The following is a 27,603-nucleotide window of genomic DNA, read 5'->3' on the forward strand; positions in this document are numbered from 1 at the left end:
AAGAAAAGTAAAATACGAAACCCTAAATATTTGGGAAAATACATACTGACATTTTACTAAATTTGAAACTCTTGAAAAAAAAAATAATACTAACAACTTACTCGGTTGTGATTCAAAGCAATAAGAAATTGTCGATGACTAAAATAATAGTACTGTACTGCAATTATCTCTTTACAGTATTTTCAGATATACTTTACAGCATGCACTTATCTTTACGTTATGAATTCCTTTGGCTAATGATAATACCAAAGAACAACCAAAGCAATTGTTGCTTATTTTGCCATCACGTGAGATTGAAACGATATTCTTTCAATGAGAATTTATAATTATAAATAAGATTACTACAAGGTTAAAGAGAAAATCGGTGGTCTTCTAGTAGACCGTGTAAATGTCAACGAATCACTAGAATCACTCTCCGACGTTTCGGTCTCGATGTCGCGTGCCATCCTCAGGGCCTCTTGACCAGCACAGGTGACTTGATACGATACATTTCTTGAGTTTTACACGGTCGTCACCAGAAAACCACGACTCTACAATAATTCACTGTAGAAGTATATCCAGGAAGATTAAAAGCAACGTTTTGAAAATTACGTTTTCCTGGCAAACTAATTGTATTTAATGTCAATCTTGAGCACTGAAACAAGGATATAATGCACGTCATTTCGTTACTCCGTTGGAGGCTTTGGGGAATACACTGCTAATCCAACGACTTTAATGTAATCAAAATTGTAAACTTCCATAACGAGGTACAAATTGTCTTATCCAATAAATAAACAAAACTCAGATTGTTCCATATTAATAAGACAGAACGTCCTGCAAATCCAACGACATAAAAATGAAAACCAAAGAGGGCTACAAAGTGTACACGTTACAGAACTCTCATTAAACGACTTTCCGCCTTGCCATGACAGGAGTGATAAATGCATTGTCAGTAGCAGACGACAAAAGTTGATGATCGGGACGACCTGAGGACGTGGAGGTTATTTGTCGCTAATTCAAGGACCCTCGACCGAGGCTAGAGGACCAGAGGACTAGAGGCTAGAGAGTCTGTGGCGACAGTGAACGTTGCTCATTAGTCTAACTATTTGTTTGACTCTCGAGAAAATGTGGGACATTTAATTCTTCAAGAGGAGAGAACCTAGGTCATTTGGTCCGTACGTTACTTTCAGACCGATTAGGTAAAGTGCAGGATGGTTTAGTAACATAAATAGTGTAAGTTGGATGTAATGATGCTACAATAGGAATGTTTTGTAGAAAAAATTAAAGCTAAAAAAACTATTCGAAATATTACAAAATAACTTTTTTGGTGATGGTTTATGTTATTTAAGGTGTTATTGCGATCACACTCCATCACGATTAAGGGAAACAACATTTGTTTTATACTATTCTTGATGGAAAATGTCCGCTATAATTAATACGAATTCATTGTTTCTAAATTTTAGATAAAGAGTTTAATAATTATATTTTTAAATTCAAGATGATGCCTTTATATTTTTTTAGAGGCTTAGGCAGGGTGCACACTGGAGAAATCCGTTTCAGGAAACCGATTTCATGAAACATTAGTTTAACACAGGGCAGTGCACACTCAGCGAACACAGTGCACACTCAGCGAACACAGTGCACACTGCGTTGCATGAAACTGTAATTTCATTTGTTTATTGCAACTGGTTTAAATGAAATCCAAAAAACAAATTTCGTATAGGCTTCAGTTTCACGTTTCCATTGGTTTTATTGACATACCTCAGTGTATTGTTATTTTTCCTCAGCACTCAGAGCTAACCTCCGGTTGGTGTCCTTCTTTGGTATTAGTGGGCTAAGTAATTCCACCAAATGTTCAAAAAGAGGCTTTGGCATTCAAAAAAATCAAAACATTTGACAGGATCACTGCATAATTAACGAGCTACAATATAAGTACTGTGTTGACCATCCCTAATCAACGGGTCAACCCAATACTTCCTTCTTTTCGTTTTCTTTAGCCTCCACCAATATAGTCACATCATCGTCATCCGAATTAATATCACGAAACTGATGGAATCCCGTTTCATGTGTGCATTTGTTACAGAAATGGTTTCCTTGAAACCAATTTGATGAAATCAGTTTCCTGAAACGGGTTTCTCCAGTGTGCACCCTGCCTTACTTTCAGCAAACGTAGTGTTTCAACGTTTCACTGTGTAGACTTTTCTAAAACTTGCATTAGTTGATAGGTTCAAAGGATGACTTTGAGTTTCATGTTGACAAAATGTTTATTTAAGACAAAGTAAAATAAATACGATTTTTACATCGGAACATACAGTAATACAAAATGCTTGTAGAAATATGTTATGAGTACATGGATAAAATTGTAGTGTGCACTGTTTGTAGTGTTTTACCAAAATTATAACATGCATTAATTACGGTAGATTTAGAATTTATAATCTAAAAATAAATAGTTTAGGTTGTGAGACTGTTATGAAGGAAACAGCAATGCAAGATTGCGTGGTTTGTGGTAGTTTTCCATTGCTTAAAACTTTAAGTATCTTCGAGTGGGTGAGTGAAAACCAATACCTCACGATCCTGTGAATATGGCTCTATAATTTTTCCGAAATAGTTCCTAGTTGTAAAAGTACATATCAATATAAAAATGATTCCAAGACACATGTCAAAACTAAATTAAGACAATCAGAATAAAACCATGCTAAGTAGACAATGGACAATATTGATTTTAACATTCTATAAAAAATATAATATAAATCACGTCAATAGTTTCACAGATATATGATAAAATCATGGTTGATTACCAAAAACTAATAATAATGTTACTATAAAAACTTTCCTGCATGCTATCAAGTGGATTGTTTAAGAGCCAGGCTTTCACTGACTTTTGAATTTCTTTCTTGATACATCATTTGATATAACTGACAATAAAAAAAACGTACGCCCATTTTCTTACAATTTTATTTAGAACATCTTAACCTATGAAACTCTCTAAGTATTTTAATCTAACTCTGGTCGTATGATGATAGGGATTTGAGCTTAATGCAAGATTACATAGATTTTATTTTGTGTAAACAACAAGAACTCCCAAGGCAACCTAGTTCATTAAATTTTGTTTATTTTTAAATAGAGTTCTGGATAAAACTACAGCCCAAAAGCTGAAATAGCCAGTAATGGTGAATGTTGAGGTGTTTAATATTTTATTGAGTATAATGGACGTGGTTTTTCACTTCGGCTCTGAATAACCTCAACTAGACCAAACAATTAACGATTTACTGTATTCTCGAATTCAATTCTTGGAGGTTTTGTTTCAATGTGGATCAAATTTAATGTTATGTGTTATAACTACGCTTGGTAATAACGTTAATGTATTAGTAAACCTACATTGTTGAATTTGTTTTTAAATTGTTATAACAAAACTGCTGGACATACGAATTGTGTAGATTTTGAAAGCGGAGTACAATGGTAGCAAAATAAAATTTCAAAACTACATTGTGACGAAAACTAATCGTATTCACTAAATTTAATTATAAAATTATATTAAATAAACACAAAATAAAATTGATATATCAGTTAAAACAAAGCAAAAAGTATTTTTTTATAGTACCATCTAGCGTCTAATTTCTATGATCGATGCTAACCTTACGCGTAGAGAATTATTTTTAACAGTAGTTTAACAAGTTCATTAACGACGATTTACTATTTTTGTACCTAAAACACACAAACTAATAACTTAGTTGAAGTATCCGGTAAAATATAATGGAGCAGAATAACAAATTGACATTACAGGTAAACTCATACGCTTTACATATTTTAGAACATTTGTTAGTTTTGCTAGTAAACATACGCTCCTGAGTGTATATGAGAAAACCCTTCCTAATCGTAGTAATATAACGGTGACCATTGCCAATGATTAAAATGAGACATTATGCCATAGATGTTTAAAATATAACTAGGAATGGAGAAATACTAAGGATAATTCTTTCTCCTACTGATAGAGACAGTTTCCGTGGAAGGGAAAGCTTCAGTGACTTGTATTTTATTCATTGTTATTGAGCGCTATTCCTCCTTCCATAGAGCTTCTGCTTGTCGAGTCATTCTCTTCAATAATTTGACTCAGAGTTTTCACACACATTACACGAACAGTAAACACACTGGATAAACTGACAATCCTTTACCCAGTGTGAATATAATCCAATCGCAAAAAAATGTACGAAAGTTTTTATGAACAGCTAGGTATTTAATTTGGTTTGAAAGACATAGCCTACAAAAAATACAAATGTATATTGGTAATATAAATAATGTAATGAATAGCTGCTGCTGCAGAGCATTTAAAAGTCTATCCCCTAAAATTTGAGCAATATAAAATCAAGGATAACAAAATATGATGAATTGTGGTCACAAAACCTTTAGGTAGACTTTGTGCTGTATGGGTGAAACATGTTAGCCAAATAGTGAAAATCCGTGTATAAATATAAACCGAGGAAAGAAATGAGAGATGTAGACAGTTAATGCTATAATAAGCTGCGTGATGGGTGAGGTACACCATACGGCCCTGGTAACGAACAGCTCTGCATATCACAGAATAACACTAGGGATACAATGAGAGATGTGACAGGACAGTTAGTGCTATGATAAGCTGCGTGTTGGGTGGGGTACAACATGTGGCGCTGGTAACATACAGCTCTGCATATCACAGAGTAACACTAGGGATACAATGAGAGATGTGACAATACAGTTAGTGCTATGATAAGCTGCGTGTTGGGTGGGGTACAACATGTGGCGCTGGTAACATACAGCTCTGCATATCACAGAGTAACACTAGGGATACAATGAGAGATGTGACAATACAGTTAGTGCTGTGATAAGCTGCGTGTTGGGTGACGTACAACAGGTGGCGCTGGTAACAAACCGCTCTGCATATCACAGAGTAACACTAGGGATACAATGAGAGATGTGACAATACAGTTAGTGCTATAATAAGCTGCGTGTTGGGTGACGTACAACAGGTGGCGCTGGTAACAAACCGCTCTGCATATCACAGAGTAACACTAGGGATACAATGAGAGATGTGACAATACAGTTAGTGCTATGATAAGCTGCGTGTTGGGTGGGGTACAACATGTGGCGCTGGTAACATACAGCTCTGCATATCACAGAGTAACACTAGGGATACAATGAGAGATGTGACAGGACAGTTAGTGCTGTGATAAGCTGCGTGTTGGGTGGGGTACAACAGGTGGCGCTGGTAACAAACAGCTCTGCATATCACAGAGTAACACTAGGGATACAATGAGACATGTGACAGGACAGTTAGTGCTGTGATAAGCTGCGTCTTGGGTGGGGTACAACAGGTGGCGCTGGTAACATACAGCTCTGCATATCACAGAGTAACACTAGGGATACAATGAGAGATGTGACAGGACAGTTAGTGCTGTGATAAGCTGCGTGTTGGGTGGAGTACAACAGGTGGCGCTGGTAACAAACAGCTCTGCATATCACAGAGTAACACTAGGGATACAATGAGAGATGTGACAGGACAGTAAGTGCTGTGATAAGCTGCGTGTTGGGTGGGGTACAACAGGTGGCGCTGGTAACAAACAGCTCTGCATATCACAGTGTAACACTCAAAATAAGATGAGAGATGTGTCAGGAAAGTTAGTGCTATGATAAGCTGTGTGTTGGGTGAGGTACAACAGGTGGCGCTGGTGACAAACAGCTATGCATATCACAGATTAACACTAGGGATACAACGAGAGTTGTGACAGGACAGTTAGTGCTGTGATAAGCTGCGTGTTGGGTGGAGTACAACAGGTGGCGCTGGTAACAAACAGCTCTGCATATCACAGAGTAACACTAGGGATACAATGAGAGATGTGACAGGACAGTTAGTGCTGTGATAAGCTGCGTGTTGGGTGGAGTACAACAGGTGGCGCTGGTAACAAACAGCTCTGCATATCACAGAGTAACACTAGGGATACAATGAGAGATGTGACAGGACAGTAAGTGCTGTGATAAGCTGCGTGTTGGGTGGGGTACAACAGGTGGCGCTGGTAACAAACAGCTCTGCATATCACAGTGTAACACTCAAAATAAGATGAGAGATGTGTCAGGAAAGTTAGTGCTATGATAAGCTGTGTGTTGGGTGAGGTACAACAGGTGGCGCTGGTGACAAACAGCTATGCATATCACAGATTAACACTAGGGATACAACGAGAGTTGTGACAGTACAGTTAGTGCTATGATAAGCTGCGTGTTGGGTGAGGTACAACAGGTGGCGCTGGTAATAAACAGCTATGCATATCACAGATTAACACTAGGGATACAATGAGAGTTGTGACAGTACAGTTAGTGCTATGATAAGCTGCGTGTAGGGTGAGGTACAACAGGTGGCCCTGGTAACAAACAGCTATGCATATCACAGATTAACACTAGGGATACAACGAGAGTTGTGACAGTACAGTTAGTGCTATGATAAGCTGCGTGTTGGGTGAGGTACAACAGGTGGCGCTGGTAATAAACAGCTATGCATATCACAGATTAACACTAGGGATACAATGAGAGTTGTGACAGTACAGTTAGTGCTATGATAAGCTGCGTGTTGGGTGAGGTACAACAGGTGGCCCTGGTAACAAACAGCTATGCATATCACAGATTAACACTAGGGATACAACGAGAGTTGTGACAGTACAGTTAGTGCTATGATAAGCTGCGTGTTGGGTGAGGTACAACAGGTGGCGCTGGTAATAAACATCTATGCATATCACAGATTAACACTAGGGATACAATGAGAGTTGTGACAGTACAGTTAGTGCTATGATAAGCTGCGTGTTGGGTGAGGTACAACAGGTGGCGCTGGTAACAAACAGCTATGCATATCACAGATTAACACTAGGGATACAATGAGAGATGTAACAGTAAAGTTAGTGCTATGATAAGCTGCGTGTTGGGTGAGGTACAACAGGTGGCGCTGGTAACAAACAGCTATGCATATCACAGATTAACACTAGGGATACAATGAGAGATGTGACAGGACAGTTAGTGCTATGATACGCTTCGTGTTGGGTGGGGTACAACAGGTGGCACTGGTAACAAACAGCTATGCATATCACAGATTAACACTAGGGATACAATGAGAGATGTGACAGGACAGTTAGTGCTATGATACGCTGCGTGTTGGGTGAGGTACAACAGGTAGCGCTGGTAACAAACAGCTATGCATATCACAGAGTAACACTAGGGATACAATGAGAGATGTGACATGACAGTTAGTGCTATGATAAGCTGCGTGTTGGGTGACGTACAACAGGTGGCGCTGGTAACAAACAGCTATGCATATCACAGAGTAACACTAGGGATACAATGAGAGATGTGACATGACAGTTAGTGCTATGATAAGCTGCGTGTTGGGTGACGTACAACAGGTGGCGCTGGTAACAAACAGCTATGCATATCACAGAGTAACACTAGGGATACAATGAGAGATGTGACATGACAGTTAGTGCTATGATAAGCTGCGTGTTGGGTGACGTACAACAGGTGGCGCTGGTAACAAACAGCTATGCATATCACAGAGTAACACTAGGGATACAATGAGAGATGTGACATGACAGTTAGTGCTATGATAAGCTGCGTGTTGGGTGACGTACAACAGGTGGCGCTGGTAACAAACAGCTATGCATATCACAGAGTAACACTAGGGATACAATGAGAGATGTGACAGGACAGTTAGTGCTATGATAAGCTGCGTGTTGGGTGACGTACAACAGGTCGTGCTGGTAACAAACAGCTTTGCATATCACAGATTAACACTAGGGATACAACGAGAGTTGTGACAGGACAGTTAGTGCTATGATAAGCTGCGTGTTGGGTGAGGTACAACAGGTGGCGCTGGTAATAAACAGCTCTGCATATCACAGGGTAAACCTGGGAATAAAATGAGAGATGAGACAGGACAGTTAGTGCTATGATAAGCTGCGTGATGGGTGAGGTACACCATGTGGCGCTGGTAACAAACAGCTCTGCATATCACAGGGTAACACTAGGGATACAATGAGAGATGTGACAGGACAGTTAGTGCTATGATAAGTTGCGTGTTGTGTCGGGTACAACAGGTGGCGCTGGTAACAAACAGCTCTGCATATCACAGGGTAACACTAGGGATACAATGAGAGATGTGACAGTACAGTTAGTGCTATGATAAGCTGCGTGTTGGGTGGGGTACAACAGGTGGCGCTGGTAACAAACAGCTCTGCATATCACAGGGTAACACTAGGGATACAATGAGAGATGTGGCAGGACAGTTAGTTCTATGATAAGCTGCGTGTTGTGTCGGGTACAACAGGTGGCAACAAACAGCTCTGCATATCACAGGGTAACACTAGGGATACAATAAGAGATGTGACAGGACAGTTAGTGCAATGATAAGCTGCGTGTTGTGTCGGGTACAACAGGTGGCGCTGGTAACAAACAGCTATGCATATCACAGATTAACACTAGGGATACAATGAGAGATGTGACAGGACAGTTAGTGCTATGATAAGCTGCGTGTTGGGTGAGGTACAACAGGTGGCGCTGGTAATAAACAGCTCTGCATATCACAGGGTAACACTAGGGATACAATGAGAGATGTGACAGGACAGTTAGTGCTATGATAAGCTGCGTGTTGGGTGAGGTACAACAGGTGGCGCTGGTAATAAACAGCTCTGCATATCACAGGGTAACACTAGGGATACAATGAGAGATGTGACAGGACAGTTAGTGATATGATGAGCTGCGTGTTGGGTGGGGTACAACAGGTGGCGCTGGTAACAAATAGCTCTGCATATCACAGAGTAACACTAGGGATACAATGAGAGATGTGACAGGACAGTTAGTGCTATGATAAGCTGCGTGTTGGGTGAGGTACAACAGGTGGCGCTGGTAATAAACAGCTCTGCATATCACAGGGTAACACTAGGGATACAATGAGAGATGTGACAGGACAGTTAGTGCTATGATAAGCTGCGTGTTGGGTGGGGTACAACAGGTGGCGCTGGTAACAAACAGCTCTGCATATCACAGAGTAACACTAGGGATACAATGAGAGATGTGACAGGACAGTTAGTGATATGATGAGCTGCGTGTTGGGTGGGGTACAACAGGTGGCCCGGGCAACGTGTTGTATATATGTTTGCATATTTAAAATCCTGTTGGAAATCACACGCTGTAGTTTTTTGATGAGTACGTTTTTATATTTACCTAACGAAACTTAATAATTGTTCTACTAAACTACAACCCAATAAAATAAATTCCTACTTAATTCTAATTTTACCAGCAAATCTTTCAAGAATTAAAAAAAATGTTTTCTAATCGTAACTTAGATTTTTACTTTTTTGGAGGGCAAACTTTTCTATCAAATTATTTTGTTAATTTTCTGGTCCCAACCAACCAGTGATGGGCCGTGGCAGGAGGGTGGCGCCGGAGATCGATTGTTAGTTTGTGGGGTGTTCTGGTCTTCTGTGTACACCCGGCCAGTATATCCGTGTCAGTCGTGCTAGTGACGTACAGTATCCCACCATGGTCGCCGCCGTCGCTATTTGTTGTATTCTCGTACTTCTCTCCGTCTTCATCCTTCTCATAGTCCTGTTCGGATACAGCTCCAGGCATTAGAATGATGCTGGGTAAAATTTTTGGAAAAATAATTATTTTTTTCGTTACTTTTGTAATGAGTTTGCATTAGTAGAATACCGGTAATGTAAAACTAAGTTAATTCTGTGTATTATGTACTTCAAATATACGAATGTATATAGATTGACATATGTTTAGGGTACTTTTAAAGGTAAGTATTGTTTTAGTTTAGGATCTTTAAGCTTGTGTAACTTCTTTAGAAATACAAGTCTACATAAATGGTTGTAGAAGAATTTTATAACGTTAACGAAAAAAAAAATATATATTGAGAGCCACACGTATTTACTACATTGTATTTATTTTTCCAGCCCATAAGCAAACAATAATTATTTAGGATATGAATATCCAAACCAGTGCCTAGTTTTACATACACAAATTATCTGTCATATAATAGCTTGCTTTGAGATTTCTATAGTAATTTGGATCTGAAACAATCTATTATGATTCTCAAGAGTTGGCGCAACTTTTTAAGAAATCAACCGTTAGGGGTCAGGGAAGTTGTCTACACAGTTAATCATAATCGGTTGAAATCTTTCTTTTATGTCTCTCCTTCCCCTATCTGCATATGAAAATGAAAATTATTACTTAGACTTTTTGTCCAACGAATTTTTCTAATGTGAACAGTAATGTTTCATAATTTTCTTGATATTGGAGTCCCAGTCAGACGGAAGACCAGGACACAGGTTCATATAGACGTCTACTGTAAAACACTTAAACACACACCATTGATTATACCAACTAAATTAAACTCTATCACATAGGTGTATAAAATGCCGTTGTTTTAATTCAATCAGCTTTGTAAAAAATATCAAATTAACGCCAACCGAAGTTTTAACCAAGTAAATGTAGTTGCTATGTAAACATTGTGGTTTTCTGTATTCCGAAATTTAGTCAGATCAATTTATATCCCAAAACTTTATCACAAAACCTCGTACAAACTTAGTCAGAGGGAATATTTAGGACATGAAGTAGGCTATTGGATATGTGCCTTTGTGTGGAATATCCCTGATGGTTCAGTGGTTCACGTATTCACTCGGACAAACGCTCAGATGAACAAACGTACAGAAACCATATTTTAATTACAAAGTGAACAAATTAAACTGTGCTACCAATTATCTATTAGATCTAGAGAAAATTAAAAAGAGAACCTCAACCATTTAGTTATGACATTTAAAATACATATTATACCGTATTTCAAATTTTTTAACGACCGTCCTTTTCAATTTGTTGACTAGCATTAGAATGTTCTTTAGTAACTGTTGGTATTTTATGATCGTTTTAGAACTATAATATAATTTTAAATATTGATTTCTGGCATTTTTTCCCCTAAAGCTACTTGTTTAGGGGTTACAGAGTGTTAGTGATACACATTGGAAAAAGTGGCTTGCTTTGTCCATTCTGCATCATGTATCACCTAATTTATTAGACAAGGAAAGAGAAAATGCTAACAATAAATAAGTCTAAAAACTTTAGCTACATTTTAAATTGTCATAAGTTACAGAGCGTTGAGAGTTCCTATTTTTAAGTGGAATTCATATTATGTAATGTCATGAAACCAGGCGAAGTTCTCCATTAAATAGTTTCTCTAAATCTAATGTTTCTAAGATACCAATGGTGTTCACCCTGTATAATGGATTACCTGCTTGTTTATGAGTTTATGTTTCATTAAGGGCTTAAAAACGTTAACAAACTCGCTATAAATACCCTAATCTGCAGGTTTTCTGGGCAAATTCGTATGCTTTTTCGTTAAGATATAGGCTACAATAAAGTTTGTAAAAATACCTTAGCCTAGCAAGTTTAGCATTGTTGAGATTCATTGATAAGGTCAATACAGTAATGCTGATAAAATCCATAGTTAAGTCCTTGCCTTTAAAGCTTTAAAGTATCTCAGTAACCTTTTTGCTCCCGAAATCGTTTAAAAATCATTGTATAATGCTATCTTTTCAACAAATCCTTTACCGACACTACAGAAGCAAAGACCAAAGGGCCAATTACGTCCTCCTTTTGTACGTTGATGCACAGAGTAATTATGGTACACAAAGACTGGGCAGTAGCTGGAATAAAACACAGAATACATATTTAATGACCGGAATGAGTTTAGCGATTCCAACTTTTGTTTCCACAATCCCTCGATGTTGCATAGCAGTTATCGTTTGTGAGAGGGGTCCTAGTTGTATAAAACAACTGCAAATTTATACTAGGGAAATATACCATCCAATAACACCTATCAATTGGGGGTAGCAGATTTCTACGTAAACAACAAGTGTACTCAAAGCCTTTGGAGTTTTATTCGGACTTTTTTTCAATTTAAATCCTCGTCAGTTATAGAATGCCTTCTCAAAGATAATTCATTTCGTCCCCTTACTGATAAATCGTGTGAATTTAGCTATTGTAATTGTAATACAATTAAGCTATTGTATTTTACATTCCACAAAAACACTTTCCGTAAGCCATGGAAACGATAGATTGAAATGCAATCTTTGTTTAAAACAGAATCGCTGATATAAGAAATCGAGATAGAATCCTCTACATGGTGGTTGTAGCACAAACGTAGACACTGTTTAATTTTAAAGAAAATAACAAGGAAAGTAACCTTAAATTGTGAAGAATCTCAGTACTGGTTTGAAGACGATTGATCTAATATAATTATAATGGTTTATCGATCAGATGTTCGGAGACTTTGACGGATGAGAGCTTCCGTGATTGTTACTTCAGATATTTATCATTTTCAGACATTTCTTTTCCGACACAGAAAGATTTTAGAGATAACAAATTGTATTACTGTATACCACTGCGGAGTCTAAAAGAAGAAACATATATTTTGCATGGATAGTTAGGGATGTGTAAATGTATCATATCATCAACACCTCTTACTAAACTGGCGTTACAATAGCTAATATGTATTAGTTTAAAGCATTATTAATTTTACCTACGACAGTTTTTTTTTTACTAGCTTTTTCAGTTCTTAGAATTGAAAAGATTCATTTAAGAGCATTGTTTTGTTACTTTACAGTACTAGTTAGGCCCAATAAGGTTCAAGGATTGGGAGAAAAAAGGTAAAATTTTAATGCGTTTTACAATAACTTATCAGCATTTAAGGCCAATTTAATTGATTATACAATGAGTTCAATGAGGTTGGGACAATGAGTCGTTGCACCACCATCAGTGGCAATGAGAGGTTATAAACCTCAATTAGACCATATGTTATGAGTTGTGATTGTTAGTAATTAAAAAAAAAAAAAACTTCGTAGGTGTAGTAGTGTACGCAACTCGCGTAATTAGCGTTTAAGGCACTCGTAGAAGTTTTAAAATAATAAATTATTATGATAATAAAATATTATTATTAAATAATGAATTATGTTCTACTTGTGTCTTAGCCTATCTTTACGCGATCGTTGCGTAAGCTATTGGAGGAGTAATTGATTGATCTAAGAAACAAATACTAATTGTATATGTACTAATTGTCAATCAGTAATTGAGTAATTTAACAAGCCTGTCTCTTAAATGCTATTACGTTACCTGAATTATCACAAATAGTTATAACATTGATAAGCTTTTCAGTTCTAAATTTAGCTATCAAAGTAACTATAGTTGATTTTATACTAATTCAATTTAAATTCTACTGTGTGTTTTTTTGTATGTGACGATCTATGCTATTATCATTTTTTTACGTTTTGAAAGAGGACGGTCCAAACTAAGGACTTATTACTATCCAACTTCGACCTTTTTGTTAAACAGCATCATTAATTAATAGCCCAATGACAAACCGCATCTGGGTCTGGTGACGACATTGCTTGGGATTAAACCAACGATCTTCAGATTGAAGGCGAACATAAAACAACTTGACTAACCTGACAAATTGGTTTGTTTGCTCCCAATTAAAATGTATAAAGTATTAAGTACCCTGTGGCTTTATACTAATAATTGAAGTTTCCATTTTTTAAATAAATAAGCATAACTAAGAGTAATTAAATCTTACTTTTCTTAGAATTAAAAGCTTTTTATCAATATTAAAGATACATTTTTATATTACTATAAAATATTTATGAAACTGATTGGTTTACTGTCCTTTGCAAGTATGCAACTTTCAAGACCAAGAACAAACAACGCATACCAAATCCAAATTCAATGGATGTGTCGTACAGTTTTATGTCTGTCCGAATTCAAGAGAGCATGCATTGCGAAGGAGCTAGTTTCTTATTAATTTATCCAAAAGAAGAATGTATTTTATACAACATAATAAAAATGCAAATTTTAAAGCAACTCTGATGATTGATCCTTGGGTTATATGGTTATATTAATAAATGAAATTACTTTTGAATCAATCTTCGTTTGGCAATTAATTTACAATTGATTGAAATTGTTCAATTTGACATAAAAGGGTGATATTTAATAAATTGAACCGTTATTGCAACCATAAAATGGATAAGAGATTCTTTATAGTCTTAGGAAATATGTGAATTATTTTGAAACTGAAATAGTTCGATCACATTTTAAAATTAGAAGTCCACAAATGATAAATGTTCAATCAAAATTTAACAAATCGTGACACAATAAATGAAACAAGATAGATTCTCAACAAAATTGATGTTTAACAAGTCAACATAATGAGTTTCTTTTTATAAACAGCTGTTTTTTGTTTTTAAATTTGTTCTGTGTATTTCTTATGGAGAAAATCCGACCTTTGAGAGGGTCTCACGCCCTAAAGAGTAGGAATTTTAAAATTCTAAAACCTTATTGCAAAACTACATATTAAGACGAATCTTTTGACACCTTAAACGTTTAAATCGGTCCATAAATAAGGGAGGAGTTGCGTTAACAAAAAACGGCTTCACGTATTATATATATAGATAGATTTAGGAATATTGTACAAGATAAAATATGGGGAGAGTATAACCAATCCAATTTATGATAAACTAAACTGTTTTTTTTTGTAAATAATCCACTTTTCCCTTGGGGAATTAGAAAGAAATCTAGTTGCCAAGAAATTTCCACTTTTAAGTACGAACTATGAGTAAGTGGAATATTGTTTAAGTTTATTTGTAAAAAATCAATTAAGTTAATTATGTAACTTGATTTACTATGCAAAACTAATTTTTATGTAACTTATTTTCTATGCAAATATACATGTTAAACGTAAGACCATTGACTATATACCTCTACTAGAGGTGTATAGGTGTACTAGAGGTGTGTAGAGGTGTATAGTCAATGGTAAGACCCATTTAAAGAATCAAATAGAATTTTTTATTTTGTTATTTTAGTAATGAAGTATAATGGAATAAATGAAAACATCATCACACAGGCCTACACGAAATTTCAAATCTTTTTTACTACAGACTAGAAACATGCATTAAAAAGGATGTGGTCTATTTTGCTATTAACCTTAGTGATAAACTAGGCCGCATAAATCTAATCCATTAGTATTAATATATGTTTAATGACCAAGTAAAATAATATAAAATTGATTTGAAAAGAGTTGTCAATACAATTTGTTTGAAAAGCAAAATGAGTTTTGTCGAATGCAAGAACAATTTCAGCTTTAACAGATGGAATTTTTAGTTTAATTAAGTGTACATAATACCATACTGTCTTACACGTGAATTCGAGAAACAGATTTACCCTCTGTTATCACAAAGCATTCGATAAAAAATATCAAACATTCAAATTTATCGAGGTAACAACAATTTTTTCAAGATAACCACAAATTTTTCAAAACTTAAACTGGTTATTCACAAAACTTATTATTTACACATATATAATATACACATATTTAACATCTTTAAGTAAACTCTTAACGTGATATAGGACAGTTTTACCTCCACATTTTAGCAGCCCTATGGTTCGCTTATGAAGGGATTAGCCGGGGGGGGGGGGGGGAGTTTTAGAGAGACCAACGTCAATGTCAATTAGGCTCTCTCAGAGTCATACATAACAAAACACCCTTCAGATGGGTTAATTTCAAACATTAATTTGCCGTGACATTTCCGCTTGGTGGAGTTCCAGGTAAATGTTTCACCGTTTCCGGTTCTGGTGAACATTTTATTCAGGTTTCTCAGCAGAAATGCAGCTCCTATCATGGTATAATTACAGTCGTAGTTTATTTAAATATCGTTAAAATAAGCTAATTTTTGAAGTTGTGGAAATTTAAATTACAAATGTTTATACTTTTTTGTTTGTTTTCAAGAGTTAATGGGTTGGATAAATACTTCAAAGTGGGGACTGAGACAGTTAGGTTAATACTGTGATCCTATATTTCATGGAAACCCTGACTTTTAAACATCTCTTTCGACTACCCCAAGTCTGTACGATGTTAGTAATCCATCTTTGTCTGAGTTAGATTTATTATGTTAATGTTACTTCGGATGTATTAAAGTCTTACATCAATGTCCGGGTCCTCTATGGAAAAGGTAATCAAGACAAATCCGTCAAAACGAGAACTTTGTTGACGTTTTTACAGCACATGTTACGACAAGGAGCTTAAAATTAATATGCAAGGATGTTTAAATATTCTCTCTTAAAGGCTGAGTTATTAACATATATTACGGTTTGTATATTGGGTTTAAGGGGGATACACGACATATTAACGTCTATATTTGTATTCATATTTCAAGTAAAGAACATTTTTGTTATAAAAAAAATGTTATACCATTATTAAGTTTTCTAACATTTATCTTATTAGGATTCATACAATTATTATGAGAATGAATTTCCTGTTTAAATTAGTGATTTTGTTAAATTGGATACCCTCTCCCCAACTATTTGTTGGTAATGTCTGTCTAATTTAAGGAATATGTGTTATTTGCCACCAGTGTCATTTGCCACCACTCTAGGATTTGTGTCATTTGCCACCACTTTATACCTGGCTCGGTGAGTCATCAGCCCCAACCCTAGTCCGTGGGTCATCACCCCTCTAGGCACCGGCCGATGGACCAAGGAATACCTATAATTCACACTATCACCCTCTCTTGCAACATTTGTATGGTAAAAATTCCAACACTCTCTCTAGGAGTAGGGAAATACACGACGGAAACGCTCATTCCTATCTGAGGTTTTGTAGTGTTACGACATAGTTAGTGCTGTTCTCATCAAGTTTTCCAAAGTGTTAGTCTAATTTATTTATTTATTAATTCGCTAAAAACGTTCATAATTATTTGCAAATCTATATGAATTAAGCTTTCCAATGACCAACTAATTAATAAATCGGTCCAGTAGAACTCTAGATTTAGTTGTACAAAGATTTTCAAAGTTGAATTATATATAAGTAGATGCATATTGCACAAGAATGACATCACAGTTAAATGAATCTTGAATACAAACTATATATCTAAAGCGGCTAAATAAAAATGTAAACTAACTACGTACTCAATAAAATCACATTCAATCACTTCAATCAACAAATAAATTTAGACGATAGACGGACTTGGTCAACATACATGTTTTTAGTTGCTTATTTTTAAGAAGTTATCAGGCAGAATTTTACACAACATAATACCGACATATGAAGGATTCTTTCCAAAGAACTTCAAGATAACTTATGATAACAAAACACAGTTTTTAGATATGTTGTTTATCCCATAACTGTTACATGAACCTAACGTCTCAAAGGAATAATGTCAATATATTTTATGATCTTTTTGGAATGTAGATGTAATTTAAATAACATTTATAATTTATTCTTTGCACTTTTTCTCCAAACTTACTCGTTTAGGAGCTATATCATGCTGAATGTAACCAAAAGCTACTTTAATCTAAATTTTACACGCTGTAACTCCTTTACGTAGCTTTATAGAAAAAATTCAACTGAAAACATTTTTAAAATTAGTCTAAAATCGTCATCAAATACAAGGTGTCCGATAAGAAATTTTGAAGTTAAATATTGAAAATATCAGGCTTTAAAGGAAGAGAATTCATGTTTTTAAATGTCATAAAATAGTAGTTGAAATTTCCCATATAATGTTTTTTCTAAATCGAATAGTTTCTGAGATTACAAAGGTGGTACATTTAAGTTCTTCACCCTGTATATTCGCAGAATACTAAACACCGAAACTGCGTCTTTTCAAGTATTTTAATGGGATTGAATATCATTGATGTGCTGGATACTGTGTCAAATGTTATTTTTGTATTATTCACAGTTGTAACTGGAGTTATAAACATTTATTTAATATCCAAAAAATATATAAGTACATCTACATGGTTATGACTCATAGGAACGGCCACGGTGGGAATTCCAGGAACTGACCCTACTGGTGGCAAATGACACTGGTGGCAAACGACACTGGTGGCAAATAGTAGGACACCAATTTAAGAACTCATTTAAATAAATTCATAAATATAGTATTCTAATTAAGATAGAGATTTTAACGAGAATTGTCCCATCTCCGGACATATTAATAAAGAATTCTCAAATAATTAGATTAATGCTTCTGTCGTCTCCAAAATAAAAGTGACTTAATTGTTGTGAATTTGATAAAACAAAGCTAATGAAATTTTATAAAAGAAGAAAAACAATATAAATTAAAAAATGTTAGTGCCATTTTTATAAAAAGGTTAACTTTTGTAGTTTGATTGTTGTGAATATGTTTTGATCAAACCTGGCAAGTGTATTTATTTCATATAATTAAAAAAATTTCAAAAAGCCACTTCTTTCCTTTCTTGTGGCAGCAAAACTTGTCAAACCTAATGTAATTTATACAGGGTGAATAAAAAGTCAAGACCCCCCCCCCCTCTAATATTTTTCCAAGTAAATATACAGAGATATCCTTTTGGTGGTCGTGCAATCTTAGCAGGAAGTTTCATTTTATAATTTTGAAATTTTTGAGTGTCCCCCAACAGGAGTTTTTGTAAACACTTCAAAAGGAAGTGTCACAAAATGGGGGTTTGTATTTAAAATTGTTGAGTGTCCCCCCAAAAGGGGAGGATACTAAACATTTATAAATGTAAACCCCCATCAAGTGACACCTTATTTTGAAGTGTTTAAAAAAACTTAAAGAATGATGAAAACCAGAGTTTGCTATCTCTTCTCTCTCCAAAATGGTAGCCAATATTACCATTACGAACCAATTTTACCATTGATTTTCCACAACATATTTGACGGGCTACCATTTTAGATAGAAAAGAGATAGCGACCTCTGGTTTTCATCATTCTTTAAGTTTTTGTAAACACTTCAAAACGAGGTGTCACTTGTAGGGGGGTTACATTTAAAATATTTGAGTTGCCCCCCAAATCCCCATTTTGGGGAGACACTCCAATATTTCAAAATCATAAAATGAAACTTCCTGCTAAGATTGCACGACCACCAAAAAGAATATCTCTGTATATTTACTTGGTCAAATATTAGAGGGGGGTCTTGACATTTTATTTACCCTGAAATAATAAATCTGCCATTTTGAATTAAATATTTGAGCTGTAATTAAATGTTGAGTGTGTGTATTTGAGAATGGAAATTCACTTAGTTTGCAGTTTTGCTGCTGCGGGTGCTTATTGTATTATTATAACATAATCCACCTCACTCTGTATATACCAAGATGCGAAGTAAGAGTATTAGCTCATTTAGGTCCAAAAACCAAGAAGGGTTTGGTTTAGAAACCCAAACGAATGGACTCTGGGTGGAGTGTACTGTATTACATTTCCTACCAGACAATACAGGGTGGACCTTCCTTCTCTGGCACTAATGAAATTCTTAACCAATCTAACTCATCTGCCATTTTGTTAGAAGACGTATTATTAATTAAATATGTTATAGTTGTTCTTCGAACTTTTAATTGAATTATAGTACTTTCTTAGTCCTCGAAGTGTAGTGATAAAGTTATTTAGTTTTATAGAAATTGCGACATACTTATTAGTTTGTGAGTTTTGGAGTCAGATTATTAAGTGACGATATTTGCTTACATTTAAGTATAAAAAGGTTAGCTTTTACAGTCATTCTCGAATTGATTTTAATTGATTTTATAACAATCATAAATAAATTACAAGTAGTCTAAAAATAATCACGACTACATTAAAATAAATTATACTTCAATTTATAAAAACAATTTATAATTTCTTAAAAAAATAAATGCATGTCCTATAGTCCTATTGTTCGCAGACGATGTTAAGATTTTTGTTGAAGTATAAGACACTCTCCGTCTACAAGCTAGCCTAACCGCTATCCACGATTTGTGCGTTTCTAACAACGTGGCCTTGAATGTGTCAAAGTGCTCCAGTATGACTTTCAGTAAGATTCGCGCTCCATACATGGCAGAGTATTCCATCATAAACCAACCTCTGAAGACAGTCTCAATGGTGAATGGTGAAGTGATTTTCTCGGCTACGTCCAAATTCACCAACATTTTTGGGGTCGTTTCTAATGTCCAAATTCACCAACTTTCTACTTGGAGCAGGTACGATATTTCTCCCGGTGGGCGGGGAAGGAATTCCGAATAGTATGCCCTCGCCTGCTCCGTCTCGTCTCGGCGAGAGTGTACTGCTTAGCCCTAATAGTACTGTTTAAGCTGTGATTGTTTCAGGCAGCTTTAGGTTAGGTTAGGTTAGGTTAGGTTAGGTTAGGTTTGGTTAGGTTAGGTTAGGTTAGGTTAGGTTAGGTTAAGTTAAGTTAGGTTAGGTTACAGTACACTCTCGCCGAGACGAGACGGAGCAGGCGATGGCAAACTATTCGGAGGGAATTCCTTCCCCGCCCGCCGGGAGAAATATCGTACCTGCTAAAGGTAGAAAGTTGGTGAATTTGGACATTAGAAACGACCCAAAAAATGTTGGTGAATTTGGACCTCTCATCGGACTTCTCCTTCGACGAGCATGTGAATTACCTATGTAAAAGAGCCAACCAGTTGCTGGGCTTCCTATTCCGGGCTACCGTGGACTTACAAATGTCATTGCTTTAAAGACTCTGTATTGCTCCCTTATCCGACAGCTGTTGGAGTACGCCAGCCCAGTTTTGTCACCCTTTCACCTAGGGCCCATCAACAAACTCGAAGGGAACCAGAAGAAATACATCAGATTTCTCGGTGCCCGTCTAGGCATGCAGTACCGTGAAGTCCCAGTGGCCGTCTTCCTAAACACTTTAAACCTGCTAGATCTTGAGACGCTGTGTGGCAGACGTTGTTTTCCTCCACAAACTTCTCAATGGCCAAATTGACTGCCCCGCTTTACTTGCCGAAGTGGACCTTCGTTTGTCTTCTAGAACCCGTTCACAAGATCTGTTTGGCAAGAGGCACTTCAGTAGCCAATACGATTATCCCGCTCCTCTTGCAAGATTTCTTCGTATTGGTAACACTTTGGGGGCCAGTATCGACTTCTTCGGAGACACCACTGGGACTTTTCGCCGGAAGGCTACGGTCCGGTTGACTTCCCTGTGCCAGCAACAAAATTTATTATAGGTTGTTATATTTGTTATATAGATAGGTTAGAATATTTATTAATCAATGTGCATGTAAACTGAGTTGTGTTTCTTGTTCTCTTGTCTTGTTGAACTCCTAAAATGCTTATTTATGTATTTATCTGTTATTCATCTTGCATTTTTCCTGTTAATTATCTATTTAGGCTATTGAATTGTATAACTGCATTTTATTTATTAATTTAAGATTATAACTATCGTACTAATCATTTTTGTAATGGTCTTTTGCCGTTGGAATGTAAATAAATAAATAAATAGTCAGTCAGTTAAAAGAATGGCTATATCAATTGCATATAGAAAACATAAATGTGGATAATGAATACCGGTAGTTATTCTGTCTATCCTGTGGCCCTTTCAAGGAATCACAAACACTTTTGAAGGGGCAAACCCATAAATTCTTTATGAATGCGGGGCATTGAACCCGATCCTCTTGCACCCAAGCCTGAGATTGTAACGCAACACCCAGTACTAGCCCGTAAACAACACATGCAGTATTGCGTCAAAGTTCAAGTGTAATGTATTTAGTACAACAGAAATTATGTGAAAATATTAGGGGCTCAAAATATTTATAAATCATACTGAAAATCTCCAAAATACAATAAAATAAAATATTAATAATCATATTTTTATTAATTTATGGAACATATTTTTAATATCAATATAACTATTTATACAGCTTAATGTTGTTTAGGGCAAGGCCCTCTACTCTGGAGGTTCAATTACACCTCTACAGCCAAGGCACTGATGGTCAAGATATTGTTATCAGATCTTGTCAATTTCGATTACATTCTGTTCTATACTACCTCGGCTGTACCGATATATTGGCCTGAGTTGATCTAAAATGCAGGTGTTTTCTCTCAGTATTATATTTTGTGGTCAAATTGAGGGTGACCTGATCACTAGCGTAATTGCATTGTAGAAAACTGACGGAAACAGTTTCTATTCAATTAACCTTCAAGCGTTACATAAAAAACGTACGGAGTAAATAAAGAAACATCTTATAACACTAAAACATATATTTTCGCTTATACTTACAAGACGTTAAATATAAATAGAAGATGGTAAGTGGTGATCGATTTCGATTGGACACTCCAATCATCATCAGACCCAATAGGCGAATGACAAGAATCTTGAATATGGCGTCCCTACTCGTATTGGCTACCGGAAGCACCGGCCAATACATTTAATAAGTTACTTACTTGTTAATTAATCAGCTTATTTCTATTTCTACATTTTCCTTAAATAAATATACAATTCTTGCCAAGCATTTATTACGTATCCTTTTTTTACAATTCTTTAAAATACATAGACTATCCTCCATTTTTCCTATTGCGTGGCAATTTTGTGACATGTGTTGTGCTACATTTGATCTTTCCGGTTTGTTGTTCCTCCACGCAGATATGTGGTTTTCGATGCGGTTAACGAAGTTCACAGTCTGTCCGATGTAGAAGCTATCACAATCGTTACAATTGATTTTATAGATGTCCGATTTTAAAAACTCAGTTTTTCTTGAATCTGTAGCAGTCCTTTGTGTTTTAGTTCAAGAAAGACGTGGAGAAAAATCAATATTCAGAATAAACTACACAGCAGAACAACATTAGAAGAGACGAAAGAGGAAAACACCACATATGCCACATTTAGCTACACGGGGAGCTATGGGGAGGAGGTAAAAATGCATTTACGCACACTGAGATGCTCAATGGTCTCTCAGCAGTGCTGGACTCCCACTGGCTCAATGTCCCCGGACTACTGGCTAAAACAACCCCTCATCTCCTAGGACACTAGCCTGGAACTGTTTAGCACATTACTTCGGGCTAGGCCTTTTAAACTACGCCACTAGGACTTCCCTTCTAGTTTCCTCAGAAAACCAAGGCTGATCAAGAACGACCTTCTTATCCCGAAGTATGGGATAAGAAGGCTGCTTTATATAATTCCAGGTTCCCTCCCCCTGGAGCATAGCTCCTACGATGTTGTCGGGAGTAATATCGACGCCGATCTCAGGGATCAAGGAGGATCGGCGGACATGCCACCTGTCGCAAAAGAAGAAGGTATGCTCGGCCGTGTCTGCAATGCTGGGTGTAGGCTACAGACAGTCCGGGCTGGCGACCCCATTCTGTGCAAAAAGGCCCCCGTTCCACCCATGGTCGGATGCTAAGATTGAGTCTGGCGGTCCAACGTCCCCTAGACTGGGCCTCCCATTCGCGCTGCCAGCGTTTGAAACTGCCGTCGCGTTCTTCTCTGGCAGCAGTCTCTCTATCTACTTCAAGTCTCCTGCAGTAGATTTGCCTATCGCTCCCTCGCGAGATGGAAGAAGGGATTAATTATTATTATTATCATGGACATTGGCAATCACCATGACTGCAGGCCCGGAGACCGTGCGGTAAGCGGAAGCAACACGCAAGGCACCTTGACGCTGAACATGGGAGAGCCTGTCACGGAAGAGACTCCTCTCCAGCACATGGACCCAGACCTCAGCGCCGTAAAAGAGTACTGATTGGACGGAAGACATCAGTAGGCGGCGCTTGCAGGAGCGGGGGCCGCCGACGTTTGGCATTAGCCTGCAACAACTCTCTTAGCGGCTTTGTCAACAGTTCTCTTAATCTGCTCGCCGAAAGACATGTTTGCTGTCAATCATAACACCAAGGTATTTGGCATACAGCCTGGTCTCCATTTGGGCATAGCCTACTTGCAAAGGAAGGACAGTGGGAATTCTCTTCCTGGTTAAGACCGTGATCTCTGTTTTTCGACCGCCAATGACAAGCCGTGCTCCTGCATCCACTCCTTGACACGGTGTATCACTACACCAAGTTTAAGGTCTGCTTCTTTGAATCTTCTGCCTGCAACCAGATCAGCGACGTCGTCTGCATAGCCAACGAGGCGGGTCTCGTCTGGCATTTCGAGTCTTAGCAGACTGTCTTAAAACCCGTTCCAGAGATCAGGTCCAAGGATCGACCCCTGAGCAGCCCCAAAAGTTGCATAGATCCGGCGCTGACATTCGGTGGCGTCAAAAAGCAAGACGCGGTGTGACGCAAAATTCTAGGGGGGAATAAACTAGTATTCACCAAAGTCAGGCTAGGCCTACCCTAGAACCGGCCACACTCAAATTTCTTCCCCGGAGTGCTCAGAAGGAGCCGAGAAAAATCCAGGGGTCGATACGAAGTTGTCACGGCTTTGACTGATCAATTTATTTAAAATTTAATCGAAGGCTCAGAGCTCTAGAAGCGCTCAGGAAATCCTGCAGACGCCCAGTTGGAGCTATATCATCCCAGCCTTCGTAAAAGTGTTTTGGAGAATTTTGCCTAACTTTTAGAATGACTCTGTAGGGCCGACGAGTATTCAATCTGAAGCCAATGTGATTCAATTACTCGTAACGAACTTTAAAATAATTAGCTAAAGGCCTAGGTAAATAATATAAAATCGAATATAATGTAAGACCCAATCCCTACAGAGTCGTCGGGGCCTAATTAATATAATTGGACGGATAATTTAACGTGAGTGGTTTAAAATAAATTTAATACTGATTTTCGTAGGCTGATTATTCAACTCAGCCTGCTCCCAAGACTCGATTCTTTCACCCGCCAAAGACGGGGTTTAGAACTCAGACGACGAGTCTCGGGGTATTAAAACGTCGGATTAACTGGAATAACTTAAGTAATAATTTAATCGTGAAACGAACTGAATTAACGTAATTTAATAGCCAATTGGTTTAAAAGAGCCGAAAAATATCCACCGCTAGTCACTGGCAGGCAGGGACTGGCGGGTTTTGTACGAGTCGGCAAGAACTAAGTTAATAAAATTTAGAAAATTATAATCGAACGTAAACGGATAAAATAAATGGCAGACGAGTATGCGTATGTTAGAAAAAGAATATTTAAAAGAAAGTAGGAAAGTCTGAAAACGTAGCTAACCTGAATCGATATCGTATGGCGAAGTTAGTTTCGTTGTGCGAAGAGGCTTCTAGTTAACGAGTCGACGGTCGAACAGCGAATAATTCTTGTCCGGCTCAAATCCCGATTTCCTCGGCCGCGGCTCAAGCGCTGCGGTGGCGATTTCGGAAACTAGCCAACAGCTGATCGGGGATTCGCCTGTTGAGCCGGTCTAGTTGTCGTCTGTCGTCGGTCAACAAACACCATTTCGAGGTTAAGTGATGTTGTAATCGGCGTTAAATAGTCGTAAAATCGGTCGTTTTAACTTTATTATGTGAAACGGAGTGCTATTATGAATAAATATATCGTTGTGGGTGCGTTTGTGTACTTCACTGTTATTAAAAGTAGGCCTACGTTCTTTGGCCCATAGCCCAAGCTATGGCCAACACATAGGCCTAGGAGTAGGATGTTGTGAATAACAATCGGGTAAGTTATGGTGTTTGTTGACTATCAATACGTTTTTTTACCCCCCTTAAAATTTGAAACCTCACACCCCTTACCAACTTCACAAAAAAAAGAGAAAAAAAAATTTCAAACGTAGGGGGGTTGGTCCAAAGGTCTCGTAGAAGGGGTAGCTGAAGAAACGGCGTTAAATCGGAAGAGGTCGTGTACGAGAGGGAAAAGGAAACGAAAAAAAATACAATCTTCTTGATAACAAAATAAAAAGGACTTCTTGAACGAAAATAAAAGCCAACTGGTATAAAAACACCTCTCGTAAAATCGAAAAACGAATAAAAGAACGATAAAACTAAAGAACTTCTGAATCATCCGTAGGGGTCGGCCCTCAACGTTGGTGGTAGGGCTTCAGGTCCTTCACGTGAACCACGTGTGACACCCCCGTGCGCACGTCTCTAACCGTGTACAGGTTGGCCCCACGCCGCTCCTCAACCTCGCAGGGTCCGTCGAACTTGGGGGCGAGCTTCCCGACCACGGCGTCGGCCGCGGAAGACAGCGTGTGAATCCGCCGCAGCACGCGATCGCCGTTGCGGTACCTCACCTCCCGCCGGCGGAGGTTGTAGTACCTTGCCTGCTGCTCGTAGGCGGTCTTGAGGTTGGCGTGGACCTTCTCGTAGATGCGTCCGAATTCTTGCGTTCGTCTGTCGTGGACTTCGGCGAGCGTTGGCTGTCCGTCAACGTCGGGTGTCGCCTCCAACGTTTTCCCTCGGACAGCTTTCGGGACTCTGAGTTCGCGGCCTAACGTTAGCATCGCCGGCGTGTAACCCGTCGAATCGTGGACGGCGGTGTTTATGGCGAACTGGAGCTCGGCGATATGGGCGTCCCATGACCTATGATTCTCCTTCACGAACTGAGAGATCATGGTCTTCACGACACGGTTGACTCGTTCTACCGGGTTCGATTGTGGACTGTAGGGAGCTGTGTTCGTAAAAGTTATGTCCCAATCCGTCGCCAGGTCCCTAAAGAGGTTCGAAACGAACTGAGTCCCGTTGTCGGTGATTATGGACTCAGGTGCTCCGTATCGAAGGAGCATCTCCTTAGTTTTGCTGACAACGTTCTTGGCCGTTGCTGACCCGATAGGACATAACTCAACCCACTTGCTGTACGTGTCCTGGATCACCAGCAGGAAGCGGTGGCCCTTGCCCGACCTGGGTAGCGGACCCACTAGGTCGGCAGACACCGTGTACCACGGGCCTTTTGGAGCCCGGAAGTACATCTTCCCTGCCGGTTTCGTCTGCGTCACCTTGTACTTTTGGCAGGCATCACAGGATCTCACGTAGGCTTTCGTCTCCCGACGCCATCCAGGCCAAAAATATTCGGGCCCTACACGGCAAAGTGTTTTCTTGACACCAAGGTGTCCTGCCGTAGCGTCATCGTGGTTCTGTCGTAGTACCGCCTCTACTTGCCCTGGAGGAACGCACATTCTCCAGGACAGCTTACCACCACTCCCATGGCGTTGGGAGGTTCGGTAAAGGCGGTTCTCCACGATTTGATACCGCGGATAGCGTCGTGGGTTGGCGGTCACAGCTGCGTACAACCGGTCGTACCAATCAGTCGGAGGGACGTCGTTGGCTTCGTCGGGGCGTGCGTCGGATTGCGTCGCGTCACTCGGTTGGTCTCCCGGTCTCGTCGATTCCCTGCGTCTGGTCGTGCGTCGCTCGCGAGGCGCGTCTGTCACCTCCGACGTGAGATGACTCACCGCGACCTGGCCCGATTGGCCCTCGTTGGTCACGGGTTGCCTCGACAAAGCGTCGGCGACGCGGTTCAGGGTGCCCTTTCGGTACTTGATCTCGAAGGTGTACTGCTGAAGTTCCATCACCCACCGCGCTAGACGTCCGCTAGGCTCGTGTAGCCTCATTAGCCATTTCAGCGCGACGTGGTCAGTTATGGCGACGAACTTGTAACCCTCGAGGTACGGCTTGAATTTTCGGGTCGCCCAAACCAACGCAAGACACTCTAACTCCGTCGTTGTATAATTCATCTCTTGGTCCGTAAGCAGTCGGCTAGCGTAAGCGATTACGACTTCGCCGGATTCTTGGTTCTGCGTGAGAGCGGCTCCAAGACCGATGGTCGACGCGTCGGTCTGGAGGACAAACGGGACCGAGAAGTCGGGACAGGCTAGGACAGGAGCGGAAGTGAGGCGTCGTTTTAGTTCCTCGAACGATTCCTCCTGTTCAGGGCCCCACAGC

The 27,603-nt window shown here is 38.5% G+C and overlaps 1 protein-coding gene across 3 annotated transcripts in view; it reads left to right on the forward strand.

Moving 5' to 3' along the window:
• LOC128988587 (dorsal-ventral patterning tolloid-like protein 1) overlaps window positions 1–27,603 on the forward strand; it is a 143,806-nt gene that overhangs the window by 70,676 nt on the left and 45,527 nt on the right. Inside the window, exon 1 of one of the 3 annotated variants that reach the window (XM_054409996.1) lies at window positions 9,537–9,635. The exons of the other annotated variants lie outside the window; for them this stretch is intronic. Within the exon in view, the coding sequence (XP_054265971.1) occupies window positions 9,626–9,635 (10 nt within the window). The 5' untranslated portion in view covers window positions 9,537–9,625. Of the gene's footprint in view, window positions 1–9,536; window positions 9,636–27,603 lie in introns of those variants that run through there. 3 annotated transcript variants of the gene reach the window in all.

The sequence above is a fragment of the Macrosteles quadrilineatus genome, unplaced genomic scaffold (genome assembly GCF_028750875.1).
Source record: "Macrosteles quadrilineatus isolate MER2022 unplaced genomic scaffold, UCM_ALF_1.0 Scaffold_3__2_contigs__length_128488019, whole genome shotgun sequence".
Lineage (NCBI taxonomy): Eukaryota > Metazoa > Arthropoda > Insecta > Hemiptera > Cicadellidae > Macrosteles > Macrosteles quadrilineatus.